This window comes from Phacochoerus africanus, chromosome 2 (assembly GCF_016906955.1).
Source record: "Phacochoerus africanus isolate WHEZ1 chromosome 2, ROS_Pafr_v1, whole genome shotgun sequence".
Lineage (NCBI taxonomy): Eukaryota > Metazoa > Chordata > Mammalia > Artiodactyla > Suidae > Phacochoerus > Phacochoerus africanus.
In genome coordinates, this window is record NC_062545.1 from 108,799,384 (window position 1) to 108,821,210 (window position 21,827).

Below are 21,827 nucleotides of genomic sequence, written 5' to 3' on the forward strand. Positions count from 1 at the left end.
TAAACTCTGTAACACCTTGCTGTAAGTAAGGCTAACTTTTGTCCTTACCCCTCATCTCCTTCTCTTTCCTATGTTAGTACCCCCAGCTTTCCTTCCTAGAGTCACCTCCAATCTTACTTCCTATCTATGCCTTCTTAATACACATCAATTTCTAGAAACCATCCCTCTTTGTGAAACTTGGAATCCCCCCACCCCAGGTAAATGATCCCTCAGAGGCCAGACCACGAATTTTGTTCAGCATCAGTTCCTGCCACAGGACTGAACCCGAGGCATGAGCAACCACTGGCTATTCTGGAAATACTGTAACAGTTCTATAAGAATTACCTAAAGTGGCATTCAGTGTTTGAATGACCAGTCTCCATTTCACAGAGGAAATATACTGCAGAATTTAAAAAATCATCCCCATTATAAAATGCTGTTTCTTCACATTAATGATCTACATTGATATCACACTGAAGGACCTGTATGATTCACTAAGTTGGGACACCGATTCCCATAAATCCCAGCAGCCACACCTGACCCCAGCTTTTGTGAAGTACCTGGAAACACCCTTGGTGGTCTCTGTTCGCTCAGGTGCCACTGCACACTGGAAAAATATAACCATCAATCATAGAAGCACTAGGGCTGAAGTCTCCATTGTGGATGATATGTGCCTTTTTAGTGTGACATCACTTTTATTTACAAGGTCTTCACTGGCTGAAACTAAGGAAGTAAAAAGAGATGGAAATTTCAGATGCCATGGCAAGCCAAGAAAAGAGTAATTGTTGAGCAAAAAGTTCAGAAACCATCAATCAATCCATGAGACCATACCACTTCAATAGTCACTTTTCAGTCAAACATTTTCTGTGTTGATTTTTAAATGTTTAGATGTTGAACACTCAGAAATAGTGTTCTATGAGCTATCTCGTCACCCCTTAGCCCAGACAATTTTACAAATAAAACTAATCATCACAATGACCAAATGGTGTTTATTCTGGGGATGCAGGGCAAGTTCAGTATTAGGAAATCAATCAATGTAACCTACCACACTCACAAGCAAAAGAAAAAAATTACATGATCATATCAATGCATAAAAATTATTTACAAAGTCAATACCCATTCATGATAAAATTCATAAAATTAGGCAAAGTTCCTCAACTTTATAAAAAACATCTATGACTAACATTATACAACTTTATAAAAAGCATCTATGACTAACATTATACTAAATGGTGAATGACTGAATGTATTCCCCTAATGATCAGCAACAAGGCAAGGATGTCCACTCTTATTACCACTCTTACTCAACACAGTACTAGAAATCTTCTACCCAGTGCCATAATACAAGAAGGGAAATAAAATTTACACAGATAATAAAGGAATACATAAAACTATTCTTATTTGAAAATGACAATAAGGAATGCCTGCATAGAAAATCCCAAGAACTTCACCAAAAAAATCAAAAACCAATAAATGAGTTCAGCAAGGTTGCCAAAGACAAGACAACATATAAAAATTAATTATATTTATATATATAGCAATAAACACATGGATACCAAAATTTTAAATACAATATGAATTAAATGATACACAAATGAAACTCTTGAGGAAAATACAACAAAATGTGTATAGGATTTGTATGCTGAAAACCACACATCAGGGTGAAATAAAGAAGATGAAAATAAATTGAGTAACATACCGTGTTCCTGGACTGGAAAGCTCAACATAGTAAAAATGTCAATTATTCCCAAATGTATATACAAGTTTAACACAATTCCTATCAAAAACCCAGTAAGTTTTTTTTTTGTACATAGAGATAAAATTATCTTAAAATGTATACGAAAAAGAAAAGGAGCCAAAATACTTTAAAAGAAAAATAAAGGAACTAATCTGATTTCCAGACTTGTAAAGCTACAATAATCAAAACTATGTGAGGAGTTCCTGTCGTGGCTCAGCAGAAATGAATCCAACTAGGAACCATGAGGTATGGGTTCAATCCCTGGCCTTGCTCAGTGGGTTAAGGATCCGGTGTTGCGAGCTGTGGTGTAGGTTCAGACTGCTGCTTGGATCTGGCATTGCTGTGGCTGTGGTTAGGCTGGCAGTTGTAGCTCTGAATAGACCCCTAACCTGGGAACCACCATAGGCTGCAGATGTGGCCCTAAAAAGCAAAAAAAAAAAAAAAAAAAGACTATGTGATATCACTGGAGAGACAGACACATAGCTCAGTGGAATAGAACAAAGAACTCAGAAGTAGACCCACATATTTACATCCAACTAATTTTTTACAAAGGTGCAGGCATAATTCAATGAAGGAAAATAGCCTTTTCAATGAATGAAGTTGATGCAACTGGATATCCACAGGCCAAAAAAAAAAAAAAAAATTTACATTTAAATAGGAGTGGGTTAAGGATCCGTTGCTGTCCCTGCAATGGCTCAGGTTGCTGCTGAGGCATGGGTTTGATCCACAGCCTGGCACAGTGGGTTAAGGATCCAGCACTGCTGCAGCTGTGGCACAGGTCACAGCTACAGCTCAGATTCAATCCCTGGCCTAGAAACTTCCAAATGCCACAAGTGCAAAGTAAATAAAATAAAATAAAAATAAAAAGAACTTTGTTCTAAACTTCACACTTTTGCAAAAAATAATGCAAAATGGACCTTGGATTTCAATGTTAAATGTAAAAACACAAAACTTTAGAAAAAAGAAGTATGTGGGAAAATAGATCTAGGGCTAGGCAAAGCAAACTTTGCCTTGAAATCAAAAGCATGGTCTACAAAAAGAAAAATTCATAAAATGGACTTCATCAAAATTACTATCTGTTCTGCGAAAGGTCCTATTTAAGAGAGTGAAAAAGCAAACTCTAGACTGGGAGAAAATATTTGCAAGCCACCTATCTGACAAAGGACTACTATCTAGAATACAATAAAAAAGAACTCAATACTCAATAGTAAAAGACAAATAGTCCAATTAGAAAATGGGCAAAGGGCAGAGCCTCCTTGCCTGCCCTCTTGCATTTCTCAGAAGCATCCTATCTTAATAAACCTATTTCTTGCCTATCAAAAAAAAAAGAAGAAGAAGAAGAAAATGGGCAAAGGATGTGAACACACATTTCATTGAAATCATTGAAATGTATATATACAGATAGCAAATGAGCACATGAAAAGATCTTCTACATCATTAGCCACTAAAGAAATGCAAATTAAAACTATAATAAAACATTACTACATAAATTTTGATGATATAATACACGTTTGCAGATGGCATAATAATATACAGAAGACCCTAAAGAAGCTACCAGAAAACCACTAGGGCTCATCAATAAATTTAGTAAAGTAGCAGGATAAAAAATTAATACACAGAAATTTCTTGCATTCTAATACACTAACAACAAAAGATCAGAAAGAGAAATTAAGGAAACAATCTCATTTACCATCATATCAAAAAGAATAAAATACCTAAGAATAAATTGACCTAAGGAGGCAAAAGACCTGAACTCTGAAAACTATAAGAGCTGATGAAGGATATCAGAGATGACACAAACAGAAAAATATACTATGTTCTTAAACTGGAAGAATTAATATCATCAAAATGACTATGCTACCCAAGGCAATCAACAGATTCACTGCAAGATTGCTAAAGCAATCTTGAAAAAGAAAAACGGAGCTAGAGGGATCAGGCTCCCTGATTTCAGACTATACTTCAAAGCTACAGTCAGGTCAGCAAAACAGATGAAACTGGCACAAAAACAGACAAACAGATCAGTGTAACAGGATAGAGAGCCCAGAAATAAACCCATACACATGTGGTCAACTAATCTACGACAAAGGAGGCAAGAATGTACAATGGAGAAAAGACAGTCTCTTCAATAAGTGGTGCTGGGAAAACTTGACAGCTACACGTAAATGAATGAAATTAGAACACTCTTTAACACCATACACAAAAATAAACTCAAAATGGATTAAAGACCTAAATGTTTGGCCAGGCACTATAAAATTACTAGAGAAAAACATAGGCAGAACACTCTTTGACAATATGTGTCCTACATCTTTTTTGGTCCACCTCCTGCTATAATGAAAATAAAAACAAAAATAAATAAATAGGACCTTATTAAACTTAAAAGTCTTTACACAACAAAGGAAACCATTAACAAAATTAAAAGATGATCCATAGACTGAGAAAAAATGTTTGCAAATGAAGCAACCAACAAGGGATTAATCTCCAAAATTTACCAACATTTCATACAGCTTTATATCAAAAAATAAGCAACTCAATTTAAAAAATGGTCAGAAGATCTAAACAGACATTTCTCCAAAGAAAGATAAAGAGATGGCCTTAAGCACATGAAAAGATGCTCAACATCGCTAATTAGAGAAATGCAAATCAAACTACATTGAAGTATCACCCCACACCAGTCATAACCACCATCATCAAAAACTCTAGGAGTTCCCATCATGGCTCAGCATCCATGAAGACACAGATTCATCCCTGGCCTTGCTCAGTGGGTTAAGGATCTGGCATTGCCGTGAGCTGTGGTGTAGGTTGCAGATGTGGCTCGGATCCCCAGTTTCTGTGGCTCTGCTGTAGGCCAATGGCTACAGCTCCAAATTGGACCCCTAGCCTGGGAACTTCCATATGCCATGGGTGTGGCCCTAGAAAAGACAAAAAAGACAAAAAAAAAGTCTACAAATAAAAAATGCTGGAAAGGGTGTGAAAGGGAACCCTCCTACACTGTTGGTGGGAACATAAGCTGGAGAACATTATGGAGAACAGTATGAAGGTTCCTTAAAAAACTAAATATAGAACTACCATATGGCCCAGCAATCCTGCTTCTGGGCACATATCTGGAGAAAACCATAATTCAAAAAGATACATGTGTCCCAATGTCCACTGCAGCACTATCTATAATAAGCCAAGACATGGAAACAATCAAAATGTTCATCAACAGAGGACTGTATAAAGAAGACATGGTGTGGGTGTGTGGGTGTGGGGGGGTGTGATGGAATATTACTCAGTCATAAAAAAGCATGAGATAATGCCATTCACAACAACATGGATGTACCTAGAGATTATCATGCTAAGTCAGACAAAGACAAATATCATGTGAGATCACTAACACGTGGAATCTAACAGAAATGATACAATAAAACTTACAAAACAGAAATAGACTCAAATTTTTTAAACCAAATTTATGTTTACCAAAGGGGAAAGGGGGGCATAAATTACAGGGTTAGGATTGATATATACAGAATAGAAGGGTAAGGGAGACCTACTGTATAGCACAGGGAAATTTACTCAGTATGTGTGGTAGCTATTTGGGGAAAGAACCTGAAAAGGAATGGATAAATGTATAACTGATTTACTTTGCTGTACACCTGAGATTAACACAACTTTGTGAGTCATCTATATTCCAATAAAATTTTTAAAAATAAATTAAAAATAAAATTATAAACAAAAATAAAATTCAAATAAATTATAATGAGACATTACTACACAAATATCGACAATGCTTAAGCTAGCGAAGATGCAAAGAAATCCAATCATTCATACATTGCTAGTGGGAAAGCAAAATGGTACAGACACTATGGGAAATCCTCCCTTCTCAAAGTCGCTATATTTTTCATAAATAAGGGATTGGTTTTATAGAGCTTTGAGACAGAAAATGCTCTATCGTCTATACTTAAGGCTCCTATAAGTTTGAGTATTAATATTAATCTACCTCTTAAAATCATCTATATAAAATTACAATATTTTTAAATAATTCAAATTCTGGAATTCAACCCGAAAGATCATCTATTTCAACCTGCTGCCTGACTCAGCTGATCCCTACTAATAGCTTCCTGACCAGATAGTCACTCAGCCTTTGCAGAATCCTCCTATGGACAAAGAATTCACTTTTCATGTGGCAAGATGCTGTGCCCTTGAACAACTTTAATTATTACTATCAAAGTCAGCTCTTCTGTCGCTTTTACCCTTTGGTCCTAACTCTGCCCTGGGGATCGGGAAAAACTACTCTGCCCTCTTTACCACATGACAGCTAGGCAAATATTTGAAATGGCAAGCATGGACCACACCATTTGCCTCTTCTCCAGCCTAAACATTGCTCTAACTCTCCCCCATACAGCATAGGTTGTTCTTCTCTCACACCCTGAGATCCTATACTAATCTCTAGCTTATCAATATCTATATTAAAATGAGGTAGCTAGAGCTAGATAAACCTCTAGCCCAGAATACAGGGAACCACATTTCTATTAGTGTGCCTAAGATTACATTAGCTTTTTTGTTGTTGTTCTTCTTTTCAGGGCCACACCTGTGGTGTATGGAAGTTTCCAGGTTAGGGGACAAATCGGAGCTACAGCTGCCAGCCTACACCACAACCACAGAAATGTGGGATCCAAGCCGCGTCTGCAACCTGCACCACAACTCACTGGCAATGCCGGATCCCTGACACTGAGCAAGGCCAGGAATCAAACCCGCATCCTCACGGATACTAGTCGGATTCGCTTCCGCTGCACCACAATGGGAACTCCTACATTAGCTTTTTTTATGCAACATGATACTATTGTATCATGTTGCATTTCTAGTAATTATCCCCATCTTTGCACATGCGTTGTTGTGGCAATCTAGGAAATTCCCTTGACTTCTATTTTCAGTTTTTGTTCAATTACATCACGTTGATTTTCATTCCAATATTCATATTTTATTTTGAATCTTGAGTTTGTCTTTCAACATATGAGCTATGACCACCAGATCTGTGTCACCTACAAATCTGATGAGCAGCCCTTTTATCCTTCAGAAAGACTTTAATAAAAAATATTGAACAAGATAGGATCAAAAGCCCTATGGTCTACCACTAGAAACTTCCCTCCAAGAACACATCCTCAAGTGCTGACTATAGCTAATAACCTCATAAATAAACAACAATACCAAGCTTTAGATGGCATGTACTGAATGAGCAGGAAGAAAAACAAATGCTAGGCAGAGAAAAAAATAACACAGATCAAAATCATCAGAAAAGGCTTTATACTTTAGTAATCAATCTCAAATACAAGTCTGACTACAAAAGGGTATTTTAAAAGATACCTTTTCTGGAGTTCCCACTGTGGAGCAGTGGGTTAAGAATCTGACTGTAGCAGCTCCAGTCACTGTGAAGGCACAGGTTCAATCCCCAGCCAGTGCAGTGGGTTAAAGTATCTAGTATTGCCGCAGTTGTGGAGGCATAAGTCCCAACTGAAGCTGGGATTCAGTCTCTGATGGGGGACTTCCATATGCAAGGGGTATGGCCATATAAATACATACATACATACATACATATCTTTCCTTCCTGAAATATGTGTGTGTGTGTGTGTGTATATATATATATATATATATATATATATATATATATATATATAGGGTTGCAATATAAACTCCATTTCCCAATGTGGCCATCACTCAGAAAGTTTACAAACTCAATATTAAAGGATGGTAGGATCTGAAGTATCATAGAGAAGGGAAGAATAAACTAAGAAAAAAAATCTTACCCCATTATGGATAAATGAACTCCTATAGATATAACTTCTTTCACTGCTTGCTTCACTTCATCCACTCCACCCTAACCACTCACTACTATAAGCAATCCCAACAAGCAGAAATCAATGTTTATTTATTTATTTATTTAATGATTAATTGGTTTTCCAAGGGATTATTCGCTTTTAAAATGGGTCCTTAACAGAGGTTTCATTTACAAAGCAAGCAACCCTTGTATAATGTGTTTTATTTCGATTGACACCCAATTTTTTCTCAGAATACCAAGAATACAAAATATCTAGGGTTGCTGCTGTTTGCTTATATTGTGTAACAAACCTAACATTAAACATGACCCTTGAAACTCTTCCCACATCTCTCCAGTCAGGACACTTTGATGATATAGTAAATACTGCTATGGTTCCAGTTTGAAAAAAACAAGGTTGAAACAAGGATTGAGCGCTGTCAAGTAATTTTTTCACATAAAACTTAAAATCTCCTTCAGAATATATATATACATATATATATACACACACACAACCAAATCACTTTGCTGTACACCTGAAACTAACACAATATTGTGAATCAACTATACTTCAATTAAAAAAAAAAAGAAATAGCTTTTTAAGACTACAAGCCCCTCCCGGGTTCCCCCCCTCCAAAAAAAAGACTACAAGCCCCATAACTACTTGGATTCTGATTTATGATATCTACAAAAAAAAAAAAACTCAGAAAATTAACCCAGTCTTTGTAATAACCCCATTGATAAAAATGGGGTTCCAAATTAAATTAGACTTGAAGTATAGGAAAGCCCTTGGAGAGCATCTACAGGAGGAGGGAACTCAGCGTCACATAGGATAATAGGATTGGGACTGGCAAATAGGGCTCTTCTTCCAGCCTCCAGATCCAGAGCTTGTTTCCACCACATTCTTGACCTTAAGATTGAGGGTGGTGGACTAACACAGCACCTCCTTACTTGGTAATTTCTAACTTCCTCTGTCCAACATCCAACTATATCCCAAAGAGAACAAGGAAAAAATAGGGGGAAACTTGAGCTCCTTACTTTAAGACGGGGTCTGAATAATTCTTTGGTGTTTTCTTTTCCTCATTCATACAAAAAAAAAAAAAAAACAGTGATCGCCATCACTTCACTAAAATATAAGATTCATAAAAGCAAGGAACACATCTAACTTATTCTTTGTGCTATCTCCAGCACCTAGATGGCAACATATTTCTGGGTGCTTTTGTTTGTTTTCCGTGTGTGTGTGTGTGTGTGTGTTTGCTTTTTTGTTTGTCTGGTTTTCCTGCTACCCACTATTCAAATCCACTTCCTATTTTGAAATGCCTCCCTAAAATGTGCAGTATAGGTGGAATGCAGTGCCCGCCTCTCACTCTGGGAGCTAGGATCCTGGAGAGGATGCCCCCCAGAGTCAAAATGAAAACACAGGGATAAGCTTAGAAGTTACTTTTGGCAGAAGGAACAGAGGCTTCCTAGCCAGTCTACTGCCTGGCATGGCCCTGACTCTGCTCCTGTCCCTGCTCCTACCCTCCCTCAGTTACTGCTTGCATTCCAAGCTTAAATCTCCTGCATTCTTATTGCTTCTGTGAACTATACCTGGTTTCTTCTTTGGAAGTTCTTTTCTACTTTAGTTTAAAGCAGCTTCTCTTGCTTGCAACCAAAACCATTATCCAATAGGTACACAGTAAGTATTTGATTAATATTTTTTAAATGAACAAATAAATTACTGAACCAATTGGCTATCATCCTAATTTTCTGTATAACACTTTACAGTTTCCAAGAACTCTCCCAATTCTGAGTATTGTACCCCATTGAAGTTCCAATATTTAAATTACAATATTTAACAAATATTTTTTACTTGATCCAAGAGTCAAGTAAAAAAAATTAACTAAATTAGGGTTCCACGTCATTTCCCAAAGCATGTCATGATATGTCACAGTATTAGTCACCACTGGAGTGGTATCACTTAAGTGTGATGAGTAATATAATTAAGTCATAACTCTCAAAAGAGAAGTTGAGAGAGCTGGAGAGAAAAACTGAAGTATGAGAATAAAGGGAAGTTAAAAATTTTCCAAAGGAAGTCCAAATTTCCAAATATGCAAATAATTTCAAAAGGGAAGTATAAAAAAGGCAACTGAAACCAGATATGAGCTAACATTCACCTAATGCACTGAGGATGGAAAGGGTTCATCATTGAGGGAACAGCATCTGCAAAGGCAAAAACTACATCCTTCCAAATACAAAAAGAATTGCTTTAATAATATGAATCTAGGTAATTTTAGTTGGTTTGTAAGTCCTTAAAATGTTTCCACTCACTTCATCTCTATTTAACTGATGGCTGACATTCACCGTAATTCACTCCTTCCCTGTGCAAAATCTCCTACTTAAAATTGGGGGGGGGGCTGTCAAGTTTGGGGGAGACTAATACTAAAAACCACAACCAGAGCAAATATCAGAGTTTTGTAGCAGATATATTTAGAATATTATTTAAAGGATTTTCAGAACTTTCACCAAGCCCAGGATCAACTACACGGAAAATTTTAAAGACTTTCCACACATTTAAACATGTTTCAAAACTGTCCTAAGAAAGTTCCATTACTTTGTCAACAATTTATGTTGATAAGGTATAGAATTTGACATAGTATACTGCATTTGGCTTATGTGAACACAATGCCCTCAAACCAGGTCCAGTCTGATAGCTGGAAAACCATTACAAAATCCATTAAACCATCTCAGTAAGCAAGAGAGGTAAGGCCATTTTGTGTTCAGTGACCTATACTCAGCCCATGGATTATGAAGCAGGCAATGTAGTGAGAGATCCCTTTCTGACTTAATATCGGATCTCCAGGGAGCCAGCGCTCAACTCTTTCCAGGATGAAGTCTGAAGAATACATTCCTCCAACAAAGGAAGACAGCAAATACTTAAAAGAGTTTAGGTTTAGAAAGAAAGAGAAAAATGAAGCATTGGGAAGAAGGAGCCTTACACCGTTTATAACACTTTTGCTCTACATAGCCTACAATTTTCCTATATGATTTGTGATTCCTATAAAATGTCGCATGAAAAATAATTTCAAATTGTAATGGAAAGCCACATTGCTTGAAGATGTCCAAAGAAGTCAACATAAAATGTGTAGGTCTCTGGCTGCCAGCACTTCCCTGATACGGGGCGGCGGGGGTGGGGGGGGACATTATCTGAGCACATCAAGGCTCTACATATTTGTGTCAGAACCATAAAGGCTTCTTTAGCATATATTCTCCATGCCATAGTGGCAGCTCCTTGTTCTGAAGGCACACAGACACTGCTCCTCAGGACACACATTCTGACTAGGTTTAGGACAAAGAGGAGGGAAATGGCAACTACCGCCTGCCCTTGGGGTGCTCCTGCCTCGACGCCTCTAGGACTTGTTGCTCTGGCGGCAGCGGCGACGGGAACTCACCATTGTCCACCGAAGGTGGCTCGCCCTGCCTGTCCCGGGATCCGGCATCCCGGGGCCCGGCCAGCCGTCGCGCGGCGCAGCACGGAGTACGGCGCGGCCCTGCGAGACTGGGATTCTAGCCGGGCGGGGCCTGGAGCCGGGAAGCGGCCGCACTAAGCCCCCGGCCCGGGCGTGCGGGAACCGGAAACGTCCCCAGTGCGCCCTTCCGCCTCCAGGATGCCTGCGTGGGCCGGGGAGCCGCTCTGGGCCTGGAGGAGTCCCCCAGGGGCTTGGGGACTTACCCCGGGCCATCCCCCAAGGGCCCTGGTGTAGCGCCCACTCCCAGGTCCTGCCCTTTGTCCTCAGTTCTCCTCCGCAGGAGGCCAGTGCAGGCCCGAGAAGGGGGACCAGGTCTGGCGGCCCCACGCGCACCGGACCCCTCCGGGCCTAGCGAGAGGAGGGGAGCCTGAGCTCTTGGAGACCCGACCGATTCGCGTGCTTGGCAGGAGTCCGGGGCCGGGCGAGGCCGCCGGATCGAGGGCACCCGGGGGCCAGAGCCGACTCCCTGCCCTTCCCCCGCGCCCCACGGCCTCCCCACCCCCTACTCGTTCCGGGAATCAATAGTGGCCGCTGATTTTTCACGACAATTGCAGCTGTCTAATTTATCAGTGAATAATTAAATCAGAAGCAGCCAGGCCGGCCGGAGCATGGCCAGGTTTGGCGTAGGAGACTAGGGGTGTCCCCTTCCGTCAAACTGGGGACCCTATTGGGAGCTAGGAGGGCGGACAGGGGACCGGCCTCGCCGGGTGCCATGGCGGGGAGGGCGTCCAAGGCCTGGGCGCCATTCGGGGTGTACGAGGGAAGCAGAAGCTCGGGTGCAGGGAACTAGGGGAGGCAGCCTGGAGGGAAAATGAGGACGAGGAGGGACGAGCAGACTCCGCCGAGGCCAGGCCCACAGGTTCGCAGTTTTCCTCCGGGTTGTTGTTTATTCCAGATTCCCCCCCGCCTCTCGGGGGCCTCGTGTGGGGCTTCGGTTTCGGTTTCTTGCGGACACTCTCCCCTTGCTGACTTTGCGAAGGGAGAAGAAATTCACCCTCAGGAGGCGATCTGCCTTTGAGGAAGATGGAGAGGAGCAGAGAGAAGCGCCTAGAAACGGCATTGATTTAGACATCAATCCTGGCCGGCTCCCTCCGCCTCCGGAGCCGCGGGGCCGCGCAGCCCCCTCCTTGGGAAGCGGCTGTGCGCGGGCCCCGGGGTCGCCGGGCTTCTCCGGGCCTAGAGAACAGGCCCGGGGCAGCTTGAGGGCGCGGGGCCGCCAAGGGAGCCTCTCACCGCCTCCCGCGCAGCTACCCCGCGCCCGGGGCCTCGACGCCAGGCTCTGCGCCGCACGGGCGGGTCCGCGCTAGCCTGGCTTCCTCGAGGCCAACAGGTCTCCCCCGAGTCAGGATCGCCGCCGGCATCGCTTCTCAACCCCGGCGGCAGGACATCCTCGGAGTCCAGCATCCTTAGAAGCAGCCAAACCACCTGTGCCCGCCCAGGCCAGGCCCGGCGCTGGATCTAGTGGCCCGCGGGGACCCTGCCCTGCTCCTCGAATGACCACGGCCGCCCCTGAATTCTGAGGTCGGCCAGAGTCGCTTTTTCTTACACATTTGGAAGCAAAACAAAATTTCTCGAAATTGGCATCGAAGCAATTTTCCAAAGATAAAAGATTCCTAAAATAACCCGAGCGTGCTTTCTGTTATACATCTGTTCCTATCACCTTGAAAGAGCAGCTCAGAGTCACTTGGCTATTTAACGTCTTTGGAAGCTGATTTTTGATGAATCGAAAAATACGTATCATGTGATTTAAAAAAAAAAGAAATGGTCTGATTCGCATAAATATTTTAAACCCCTCGGTTGGTTTTCTTAGTTTTCCAGTAGAAATGCTATCTTCTGAAATCGGAAGTAATATTTCTCAAGTTTAAAGTCTGGCCAACTCTTCATCTTTTTTTTTTAATATTCTGTATTTTTTAATTCAATGGTAGCTAGACGATTGAAATTACACAAAAAGATTTTTAAACTCCATTTTCATACAAAGGGGAAGTGCTAGGTATTTAATGAGTAAACAATATTGAATCCTCAATCAAAAGTAGTTACGTCCAGAGCAAATAAATGACTGTTTTAAGAAGGTAATAAATAAAAAGCGACGCCCGTGCTTAGTGTCTCAGAGCAACTTGAAAACAGCTCCATTTTCAGAGTTAAATTTGTCCTTTTAAAAATCAACTGCAACTTTTGCCTTCCTTTTTGAAGGACAACAAAAAGATTTCACGCCCAAGTTGACCTGAACAAAAGGACCTCACGCCAGTTTTTCTTTTGTGGGGTGACAATTGGAGGAGAGGAAAACTTTAAGTACTTTTGGAAACCCACTGTAAAAAGAAAATGGGACTGCTGATCCTTAAAACCAAGGCTTCAGGGCTTTGGAGGGGAGAGAAATCATGGGACAGGAACTGAAGGCCGGTAAGGAGAAAATTCGTCTTCGTTCTCAGGCTAACAAGTTGCTTGATTAAAGCTCAATATTCTTTTGGGGAAAAAAAAAAAAAAAAAAAAGATGTGTAATTGGGAGAGCCACTCTCGCCACTCTCCCAGCTCCCCCGTACCCTCCCAGTACCCCCGTACTCCCACCAAAAAAAAAAAAAAAATCCTTTTGCTCTAAACAGATTCCTGAAATTACCCTTCACTTTTCTGAGTTTCATTCTCCTCAAGAGTCAAACTATTTCTCTCACCATCTTCCGCTAAGGTAGCAGTCTCGGTAACAGAACAGGAAGTGGGGGGCCGAATTCGGAGAAAGGAAAGTACCCTGACAGGAGCCGCAGTCCCGGCATCCAGTTTCAGCGACATTCACCTCTGGTCCGGATCAGAGGCCGGGGCACCCACACAAACTCCTCCCGCGAGGGGGGCTGGGGAACCCCGAGAGGGGAGGGAAGGAGAAAGAAACGTGTGCGTGTGTGTCCCTGAGGACACAAAACTGTGGGGAGTGGACGGCGGCGATCAAGGTCGGATGACCTCGTCCCAGACTTTCGTTAAAATTAGGCAGTTGAACGCGCCAGAAGCTTTGCTGCTCGTAGCTCAGGTTCGGGCCACCACTGCTTCTGCAGAGTCGCCGCCCTTTGGCACCAGCAGTTGCCAACTCCCTATGAGGTGGGGGTCTCCTCCACCGCTCCCTTCCCCCAAGCCCACCCACTCCCCGCGCCCGAACTACTGAGGCTGGGTGGGTCTGGCCCAGGCTCCGCCACGTCGCTGCGTTCACGCCGCAGCCTTACTCCTCTCCTTCGAATCCAGGCACCGGTCTTGGGGTTCTCAAAGAACGCCCCCAACCCCGCGGCCGGGAGGGTTCTGGTGGCTACGTTTTTCTCTTCCTAAGAGGCTGGCTGAGGGTGGGAAGAACGCTAACAAGCTCCAACTCTGCCCCAACCCCGGCGTAAAATGTCCTTTGCACACCTAAAAGTTCAGGGCAGTCCCCTGCCAGCTCTCCTAACTAGGCGTTTTCGCTTTTAACAACTTCCACGCAGAGCCAGAGAGGACCAAAAAAAAAGTCCTCATCATCTAGAAAACTTTTTTAAAAACTTGACTAGATTCACCTGGAATCTGAGAAGTGTCAATGAATTTCTGAGCTAAAAGGCCGAAGGGAGTTAGTGCGGCTAGGCTTCTGTTTTAGTTTTCTTCTCCCTGCGCTCAACCACAGGCACACCTTTCAGGCAGAAGAAAACTGCGGCTAATGGAGATATCAAACAGAGCCACAATTCCGGAGACTCCTGCCACCAGCACCCACCGTCCATCTGCAAGTGTAATCACAGACTGGCGGTGTCTTCATCACCAGGGACTCGGAGAAAAGGGGAGAAAATTCTCCGTCATTAAAAAGAACCCTCTATTATCACTATTATTGTTGGTGTTTAGCAACATAAGAATTTCCCCCTCCTCTTAAAATTCCCCCACAATATTGAATCAGTATTTGTTGTCCGATCTCTACGAACGCTTGAGGCCTTTCTGGGAAACCATTACCAATTCAAAGGCTAGAAAATTGCTCTCTTTCCTTAAAAAAAAAAAAAGAAAAAAAAAAAGGCTGGCGCAGCAGCAGCTACAACAGACAACAAAAACTTTCTCCAGCGTAATCCCCGCTCATGGAATGACAAAGAAATGATATTGACTTACCCCTGAACGGATGATGTGTTTGATGGGGGGGGCACTTTTTTGAAGATTTCTGTTCCGGAGCTACACAGACAGCTGCAATTCATGGGCGACGCTGATTGCCAGAAACGCTATGGATTGGCATGGGGTCTGCAGCTCACAGATCCTGATCAATACCCCTACACTCACACGCCAGATGGTTTGGGGAAGGACAAAAATAAAATAGTCCAAATCAACCCACCATTATGTCTTTTTGTATTGCTCTATAAACCTAGATGTAGCACAAATGTGTTCCATCCAACACAAAACCTTCTTCAGGATTTTGAACATTTGGGTGAAAATAAGCAGCACTCTTCCCCCCCCCCCCCAGGGTTTGAGCTGTGGTTACTGTTGTTTTGTAAAAACAGAGCTGTTGGGCCCCTTATCCAGATTGGGTTTACTTGTGGTCTGTTTATTTTTTGTGTGTGAATAATTTATAGGTCTCTCTTTTAATTGAATGTTCACGACACTCCCCCACAGAGCCAAAAAAAAAAAAAAAAACATACACACACACCTTAATGTGAAAAACACATGTGAAAAACTCCAATAGTAAAATTTTCCAGTCTTTTTCTGCATTTGCTAACTCTAATTTGGAATTTTTTTTTTCCTTTTACAGTACAACAGCTTACATTTGTTGTCAAAGCTGCATTTTATTTTACAGGCTTCTTTTGACCCATTTAAGTGTTTGATCTTGAAGAAAATCAGCCCTGTAGATGGGGTATTCTAAGAAATGGATATCCTGCTCCTGATATAATGGCTGGTGCAACTGTTTGTACATATTCTAATAGTCATGAACTAGCACTCCTGCTGCCACATTTCTATATGGTTGAGGAGAACAGAAGAGTAACTTAAAAGAAGAAATTCTGAGGCAGAACTTCTGAAGGCTAGAGCATGTGTGCTAAAGAAGGAGAAGTTAGCAACTCTTGCTTTTCATTTTCTCAAGGAACTATCGAGAAAAAAAATCAGATATTTCAAAATATATTTTGAAATCTTATTTATACTGATATGCTTAAACTTATCTTCAAATAGATACTAAATATTTTTTTCTGTTTAGAAAGAATGGGGGGGAGGACATGAAAGCCAAATTCAATAAAAATTAGGATGCTCACTAAACAAGCACATTAATTCTTATGTTAAATGGGTTTGGGATTGAAATATAAAGCCTCAAACCACTATTAGAAAAACAACATGAAAAATCTGCTTTAATCTAGCCCAATGAAATTATACACAAAGAAGCCAATACGATTTCATGATTTCCCCGAGATCGCCAATATTGATCGAGGGAAGGGGGGAGGGAGGAGGGAGAAGGGAGGGAGTGAGGCAGAGAGAATATGCAACTCACCTTTCAACTCCCCAGCACGTGACTGCTCCCAGGCACTCTGAGATCCAATATCCAGGAGCAGATTTATCTTGTTACCCTGGTAAATGAGTTTATCATTTTCAAAAATTATTTAAATGGAAATTTATATGCTTAGGTTTCTGAACGGAGGCAGTGACTATTCAGCGTCTCACCCTGTGGTCACTGGCCACTCTTTGAGACTGAAGCCTGGCAGAGGGGTCTGCCTTCAGCACTGGGCACATCAAACAGATTCCTCCCCTGCCTTGCTCTTCTCCTGCCCTATTCTAGTCTCTGAGCACTCCTGGACCAACAGGAGATTGCACTTTTGTGAACTTTTGTTCAACTCCATGTGTATTTCAAACAACTGTTTCCCAAATGTCCAGCCACCATGTATAAAGTAGAGAGTAGGAAGAGAGATAATAGCAGAGAGTCAGAGAAATAGGAAAGTCAGAGTAACAGAAAACTGGGTGATTTTACCTGTCTAGTGCAGTGACATTAAAGGCATGAATAGCTAGAAAAGTATGTCTGGTAAAGCAGGGGATCGTCCACCTTCTTACCCAGGCTTCGAAATCACAGAGAGAAGCTTTTTGAAAGAAGAATTGGCAAGATATTGGCCAGAGCTCAATGAAGTTGATCTATAAATAGTGTCACTATTGAACTATAAATAGTATATTCATGTGACAGGATGATGTGGGAGGGGGGTGGAATTTTTTGCTCGGCAACTAGAAGAGAGGGGAGGGCAGGCGTAAAAGGTCACCTAGACTAAGAACTGTTTTACAAATGAATTAAACCTTTCTCTAGCGCCAGGAAGGCTTATACAGTATTCCAGATTGTGTCCCTGTTTTCTTATCAAGTTTTCTCTAGCAGCTGGAAGTGGTTGGAGGGGTCTGTCTTAAGGATACCCCCTGCTCTTCTTTTGACAGCTGATCAAAAGAAAATAGGTCACGCTTCTCAAACTTATGTCCACCCTGTCCTTAATTACTGTCTCTTTAAACAAAGGCAACATCTGCGCAACCTCAGCCAGCTTGAATCTTCGGAGGCAGACCGAGCTCAACCTGCTTTGGAAGAATCTGTTACTTTTAAGGCTTTCGAAACCGAGCCGCTCTCTGTCGTCAATCACCCCAACCCCGGCCGCACAAATGTCCATACTCAGCGCCACTCGCTGACCGAGGGTTACCAAACAACGGAAATCCCGGGTAGACGAAGGCGCACTTTTCAAAGCCTCGGCTTGCGAGCGTTCTAAGAACTCGCCAGAGCTCTGGTCTTTTAAGAAGCAGGGTTTGAATATGCAGATATCACCTCTAAGTCATCTACCCAGTGCCGAAATCCCCGGCGTTCCTCTCCCGGGATTCTAGAGAAGATTGTGAGTGTGTGCGTGTGTGTGTGTGGAAAGATCCGCATGTAATGGGTAAGGTCCTGGGTGGTTTACATACTCCCTGCCCCAAGGAGAAGTTTGCTCACTACAGGCAACGGCAACAACCCTGCGGTACACTGCCCCCACTCCTCACTCGCACATACTTCTTTCCAACTCGCTCGCGCGGCAAGCATTTGGTCACCTTGAAACCTCAGCTCCTGGAGTTCTAGTTTTGTTTTGCAATCTAGCAGCGCCCTTCTGAAGGCTCATAACTGAGAGATTTATGGGCTCGCTAGGTAATTAAATGATGTTATTGTGTTAACTTTGCATGCATTACGGCGGTCCGAGCCGAGGGTGGGCTTGCGTCTGCCGGCCGCAGCTCGCAGGCGGCTAGGGCGCTGGAGTTCCCTTCGCCTTGTAGATTATGCACTCCCCAGTCTCGGGAATTTACCCTGAACTAGAATACATTTGCGCCTGAATTTTAAAAGGCTAAAGTACCGGCTCCCAGTTAGAGACGCTTGGGAAGCGGCTTGTTTGGAGACGTGGGTTTGTTTTTACACCAGCACGTAGCTGGAGTCTTTTAAGACTCGCTTCGAGAAAAGCTGTGGGGTGAAGCGAAGGGAACTGAAGCAAAAGCCCCTTAGCCCAGATTGCTGCAGCTCTGAAGACACACACAGTACCATCTTTAACGTAATTTCTCGCCCTCACTCACACTCTCGCCTCCCTCTCCCCATTACCCCCTCTCCCCCTCCCTCTCTCTCCTTGACGTTTGATTCCTATGGCAAAAGAGGGGGAAAAAAAAGGCACAGAGCCGTCAGCCAAACATGAAACGTGTGGCCCCGCCTCCTCCTCAGCTATTGGCAATTTAGCGTAGGAGACCCGCCCTCCAGGGAAGCCGCACCCGCGGAGTGGCTGCTCGCGGCGCCCATCGGACACTGCCCCGCCCCGGGTCCGGGAGGGTAGGTTGGCTGCCCCGGCGAGCGGCAGAGCCCTTCTGGACAGCTCCCGCTCACCCAAACAGAAGACGTCGGCGCCAGAGCGGGCTCGGACATGGCCAGGCAGCGCGCCGGCCCAAGCGGCGGGGCCCGGTGATCCCTCCCTCCTTCCCTGCCCCCTCCCCTCTCCTGCACGCACGCCCCGTCCGCCCCCACCCCACCCCCACCCCGGGCGCGCCCGCCCGCCCTCAGCCCGGGGCGCACACCCTCACGCACGCTCCCCCTCCACACACTCACGCACTCCTGCACCCTCCCTCGTTCCCGCGGCCGAGCTCCGCCACGCGCGCTTTGCCAGCCCGCCGGCCGCCCCCGCCGCCCCCGCCGCCCCCGGGCCCCGATGGACTGAATGAAGGCTGCCTACACCGCCTATCGATGCCTCACCAAAGACCTAGAAGGCTGCGCCATGAACCCGGAGCTGACAATGGAAAGTCTGGGCACTTTGCACGGGCCGGCCGGCGGCGGCAGCGGCGGGGGCGGCGGCGGGGGCGGCGGGGGCGGCGGCGGGGGCCCGGGCCATGATCAAGAACTGCTGGCCAGCCCCAGCCCCCACCACGCGGGCCGCGGCGCCGCTGGCTCGCTGCGGGGCCCGCCGCCGCCAACGGCACACCAAGAACTGGGCACGGCGGCGGCGGCAGCAGCGGCGGCGTCGCGCTCGGCCATGGTCACTAGCATGGCCTCGATACTGGACGGCGGCGACTACCGGCCCGAGCTCTCCATCCCGCTCCATCACGCCATGAGCATGTCCTGCGACTCGTCCCCGCCCGGCATGGGCATGAGCAACACCTACACCACGCTGACGCCGCTCCAGCCGCTGCCTCCCATCTCCACCGTGTCGGACAAGTTCCACCACCCGCACCCACACCACCACCCACACCACCACCACCACCACCACCACCAGCGCCTGTCGGGCAACGTCAGCGGCAGCTTCACCCTCATGCGCGACGAGCGCGGGCTCCCGGCCATGAACAACCTCTACAGCCCCTACAAGGAGATGCCCGGCATGAGCCAGAGCCTGTCCCCGCTGACCGCCACACCGCTGGGCAACGGGCTGGGCGGCCTCCACAACGCGCAGCAGAGCCTGCCCAACTACGGGCCCCCGGGCCACGACAAAATGCTCAGCCCCAACTTCGAGGCGCACCACACTGCCATGCTTACCCGCGGTGAGCAACACCTGTCCCGCGGCCTGGGCACCCCGCCCGCAGCCATGATGTCGCACCTCAACGGGCTGCACCACCCGGGCCACGCTCAGTCCCACGGGCCGGTGCTGGCGCCGAGCCGCGAGAGGCCACCCTCATCCTCTTCAGGATCGCAGGTGGCCACGTCAGGCCAGCTGGAGGAAATCAACACCAAAGAGGTGGCCCAGCGCATCACCGCGGAGCTGAAGCGCTACAGCATCCCACAGGCGATCTTCGCGCAGAGGGTGTTGTGCCGGTCTCAGGGGACTCTCTCCGACCTGCTCCGGAACCCAAAACCGTGGAGTAAACTCAAATCTGGCAGGGAGACCTTCCGCAGGATGTGGAAGTGGCTGCAGGAGCCCGAGTTCCAGCGCATGTCCGCCTTACGCCTGGCAGGTAAGCCCAGAGGATTGCCCGGAGTCGGGCTGCTGAATGAGGGTTCCCGGGTGCCTGTGGCTGCGGCTGAGGGCGCCTAGCCACTCCTCTACCCTTCCACACTTCCTATTTCTTCTCTACTATAGTTCTTCTTCCGTTTTTTCTTTCTCTTCTCTTCTTTCTATTCTCCGTTTCTCTTTCTTCTTTTTCCATACTTCTCTTCCTTCTTACCTCCATGTCTCCCCAGCTTCCTTGCCCGACCTTCAGCCTCTTTTCATTCACACTCTGCTCAGTATGCCAACTCTGCCCTCCCTTTCTGACCTTACCTAGTTGTGGGAAGCGTGTGTGCGCTGTCTGCTAGGAGCCCTCTCTTTCTGAGACTCACAGAGACCGGGGATTGCCTTTATTGAAACCTCGTGCACTTGAACTCCTGCTTATACAATACATTTCAGTTTTCCAAGCTGCCTAGTATCCCTATATGGAGGCAGTTGGACGGGAGGAGGGCAGGGGCTTCACTCTTCAGAAGGGAAAAAGGTCTCTTTGCTCTCCTCCTACCTACCTATCAGGCAAACTTATTTGGTCACTGACAGGAGTCACAGCCTTGCCCAGAGGATAACGGGTGGCCAGAATACAACAGCACTTCCCGAGCCCACCTCTGGCCTTGACACTGGCGCAGGGACTTTTATGATCGAAAGAAAGGGCTTGAGCCAGCTCTCGTGTCACTGCCCACAGTGAGAGGGTACAAGGATGAAGGTTGGGACTGCTACATTCACCTCTTTGGAGGACCGGAGAGGAGAAACTACGAGTGGAGAGTGTCCTGCCGGTCCTTCTCCCAGCGTTTGCCGGGATTTACCGAGGTTTGGCTGGCCTCCGGGAGAGGCCCAAGCTAGAGGGAAGAGGTGCTGAGAAATTAAAATGCAGGTTAGTTAAAGGCATCTTGGCTATGGGCTACAGGCTCCGCCTTTGCATTAAGCGGACGCTGATTGTGCGCCTAGCTCCGCTGCGGGGAGGGCTGGCGACCGGCGAGAGGGGACGGGTCGACGCGCTGGGTTACATTGTTCTGGAGCGAGCTTAGCTCTTTGTGCCTCCTCTAGCGGCGGAGCCGCGAGGTACAGCCCTCTATTGTTCTAGGAGCGCAGAAACCTCCTGTGTGGGTGGCGGGAGCCAGAAAGAAAGACGCAGCCGCGGCTGCGACTGGCACACAGTTGCGCGCTTTTGTGCGCACAGACCCAGAGCGATGACGGTGGCAATGGCGCTGCCCAGGACCCTGCAGCGAACCGAGAGGGGTAAAGTGTCCAGGTACCCCACTGGGAAGGACACATGGTACCCGACTACAGGCCGCCGAGATGGGCAGCTTCTTTTGGACTGAGGCTGCCTCTCGGGAACGCTAGGTTATCTGGGGGACAATTCGTGGTGGCAGTGATTTACGTAGGCGCGAGTAGTGGGTCGCCCGTGGATCTGAACTGGCTGC

General features: G+C 45.5%; 1 protein-coding gene across 1 annotated transcript in view; it reads left to right on the top strand.

Annotated features, from left to right (window-relative positions):
- Positions 1 to 19,152: 19,152 nt before the first annotated feature.
- ONECUT2 (one cut homeobox 2) overlaps positions 19,153 to 21,827 on the top strand; it is a 50,670-nt gene continuing 47,995 nt past the window's right edge. The window contains exon 1 of the mRNA XM_047769434.1: positions 19,153 to 20,377. Within this exon, the coding sequence (XP_047625390.1) occupies positions 19,153 to 20,377 (1,225 nt within the window). The remainder of the gene's footprint in view (positions 20,378 to 21,827) is intronic.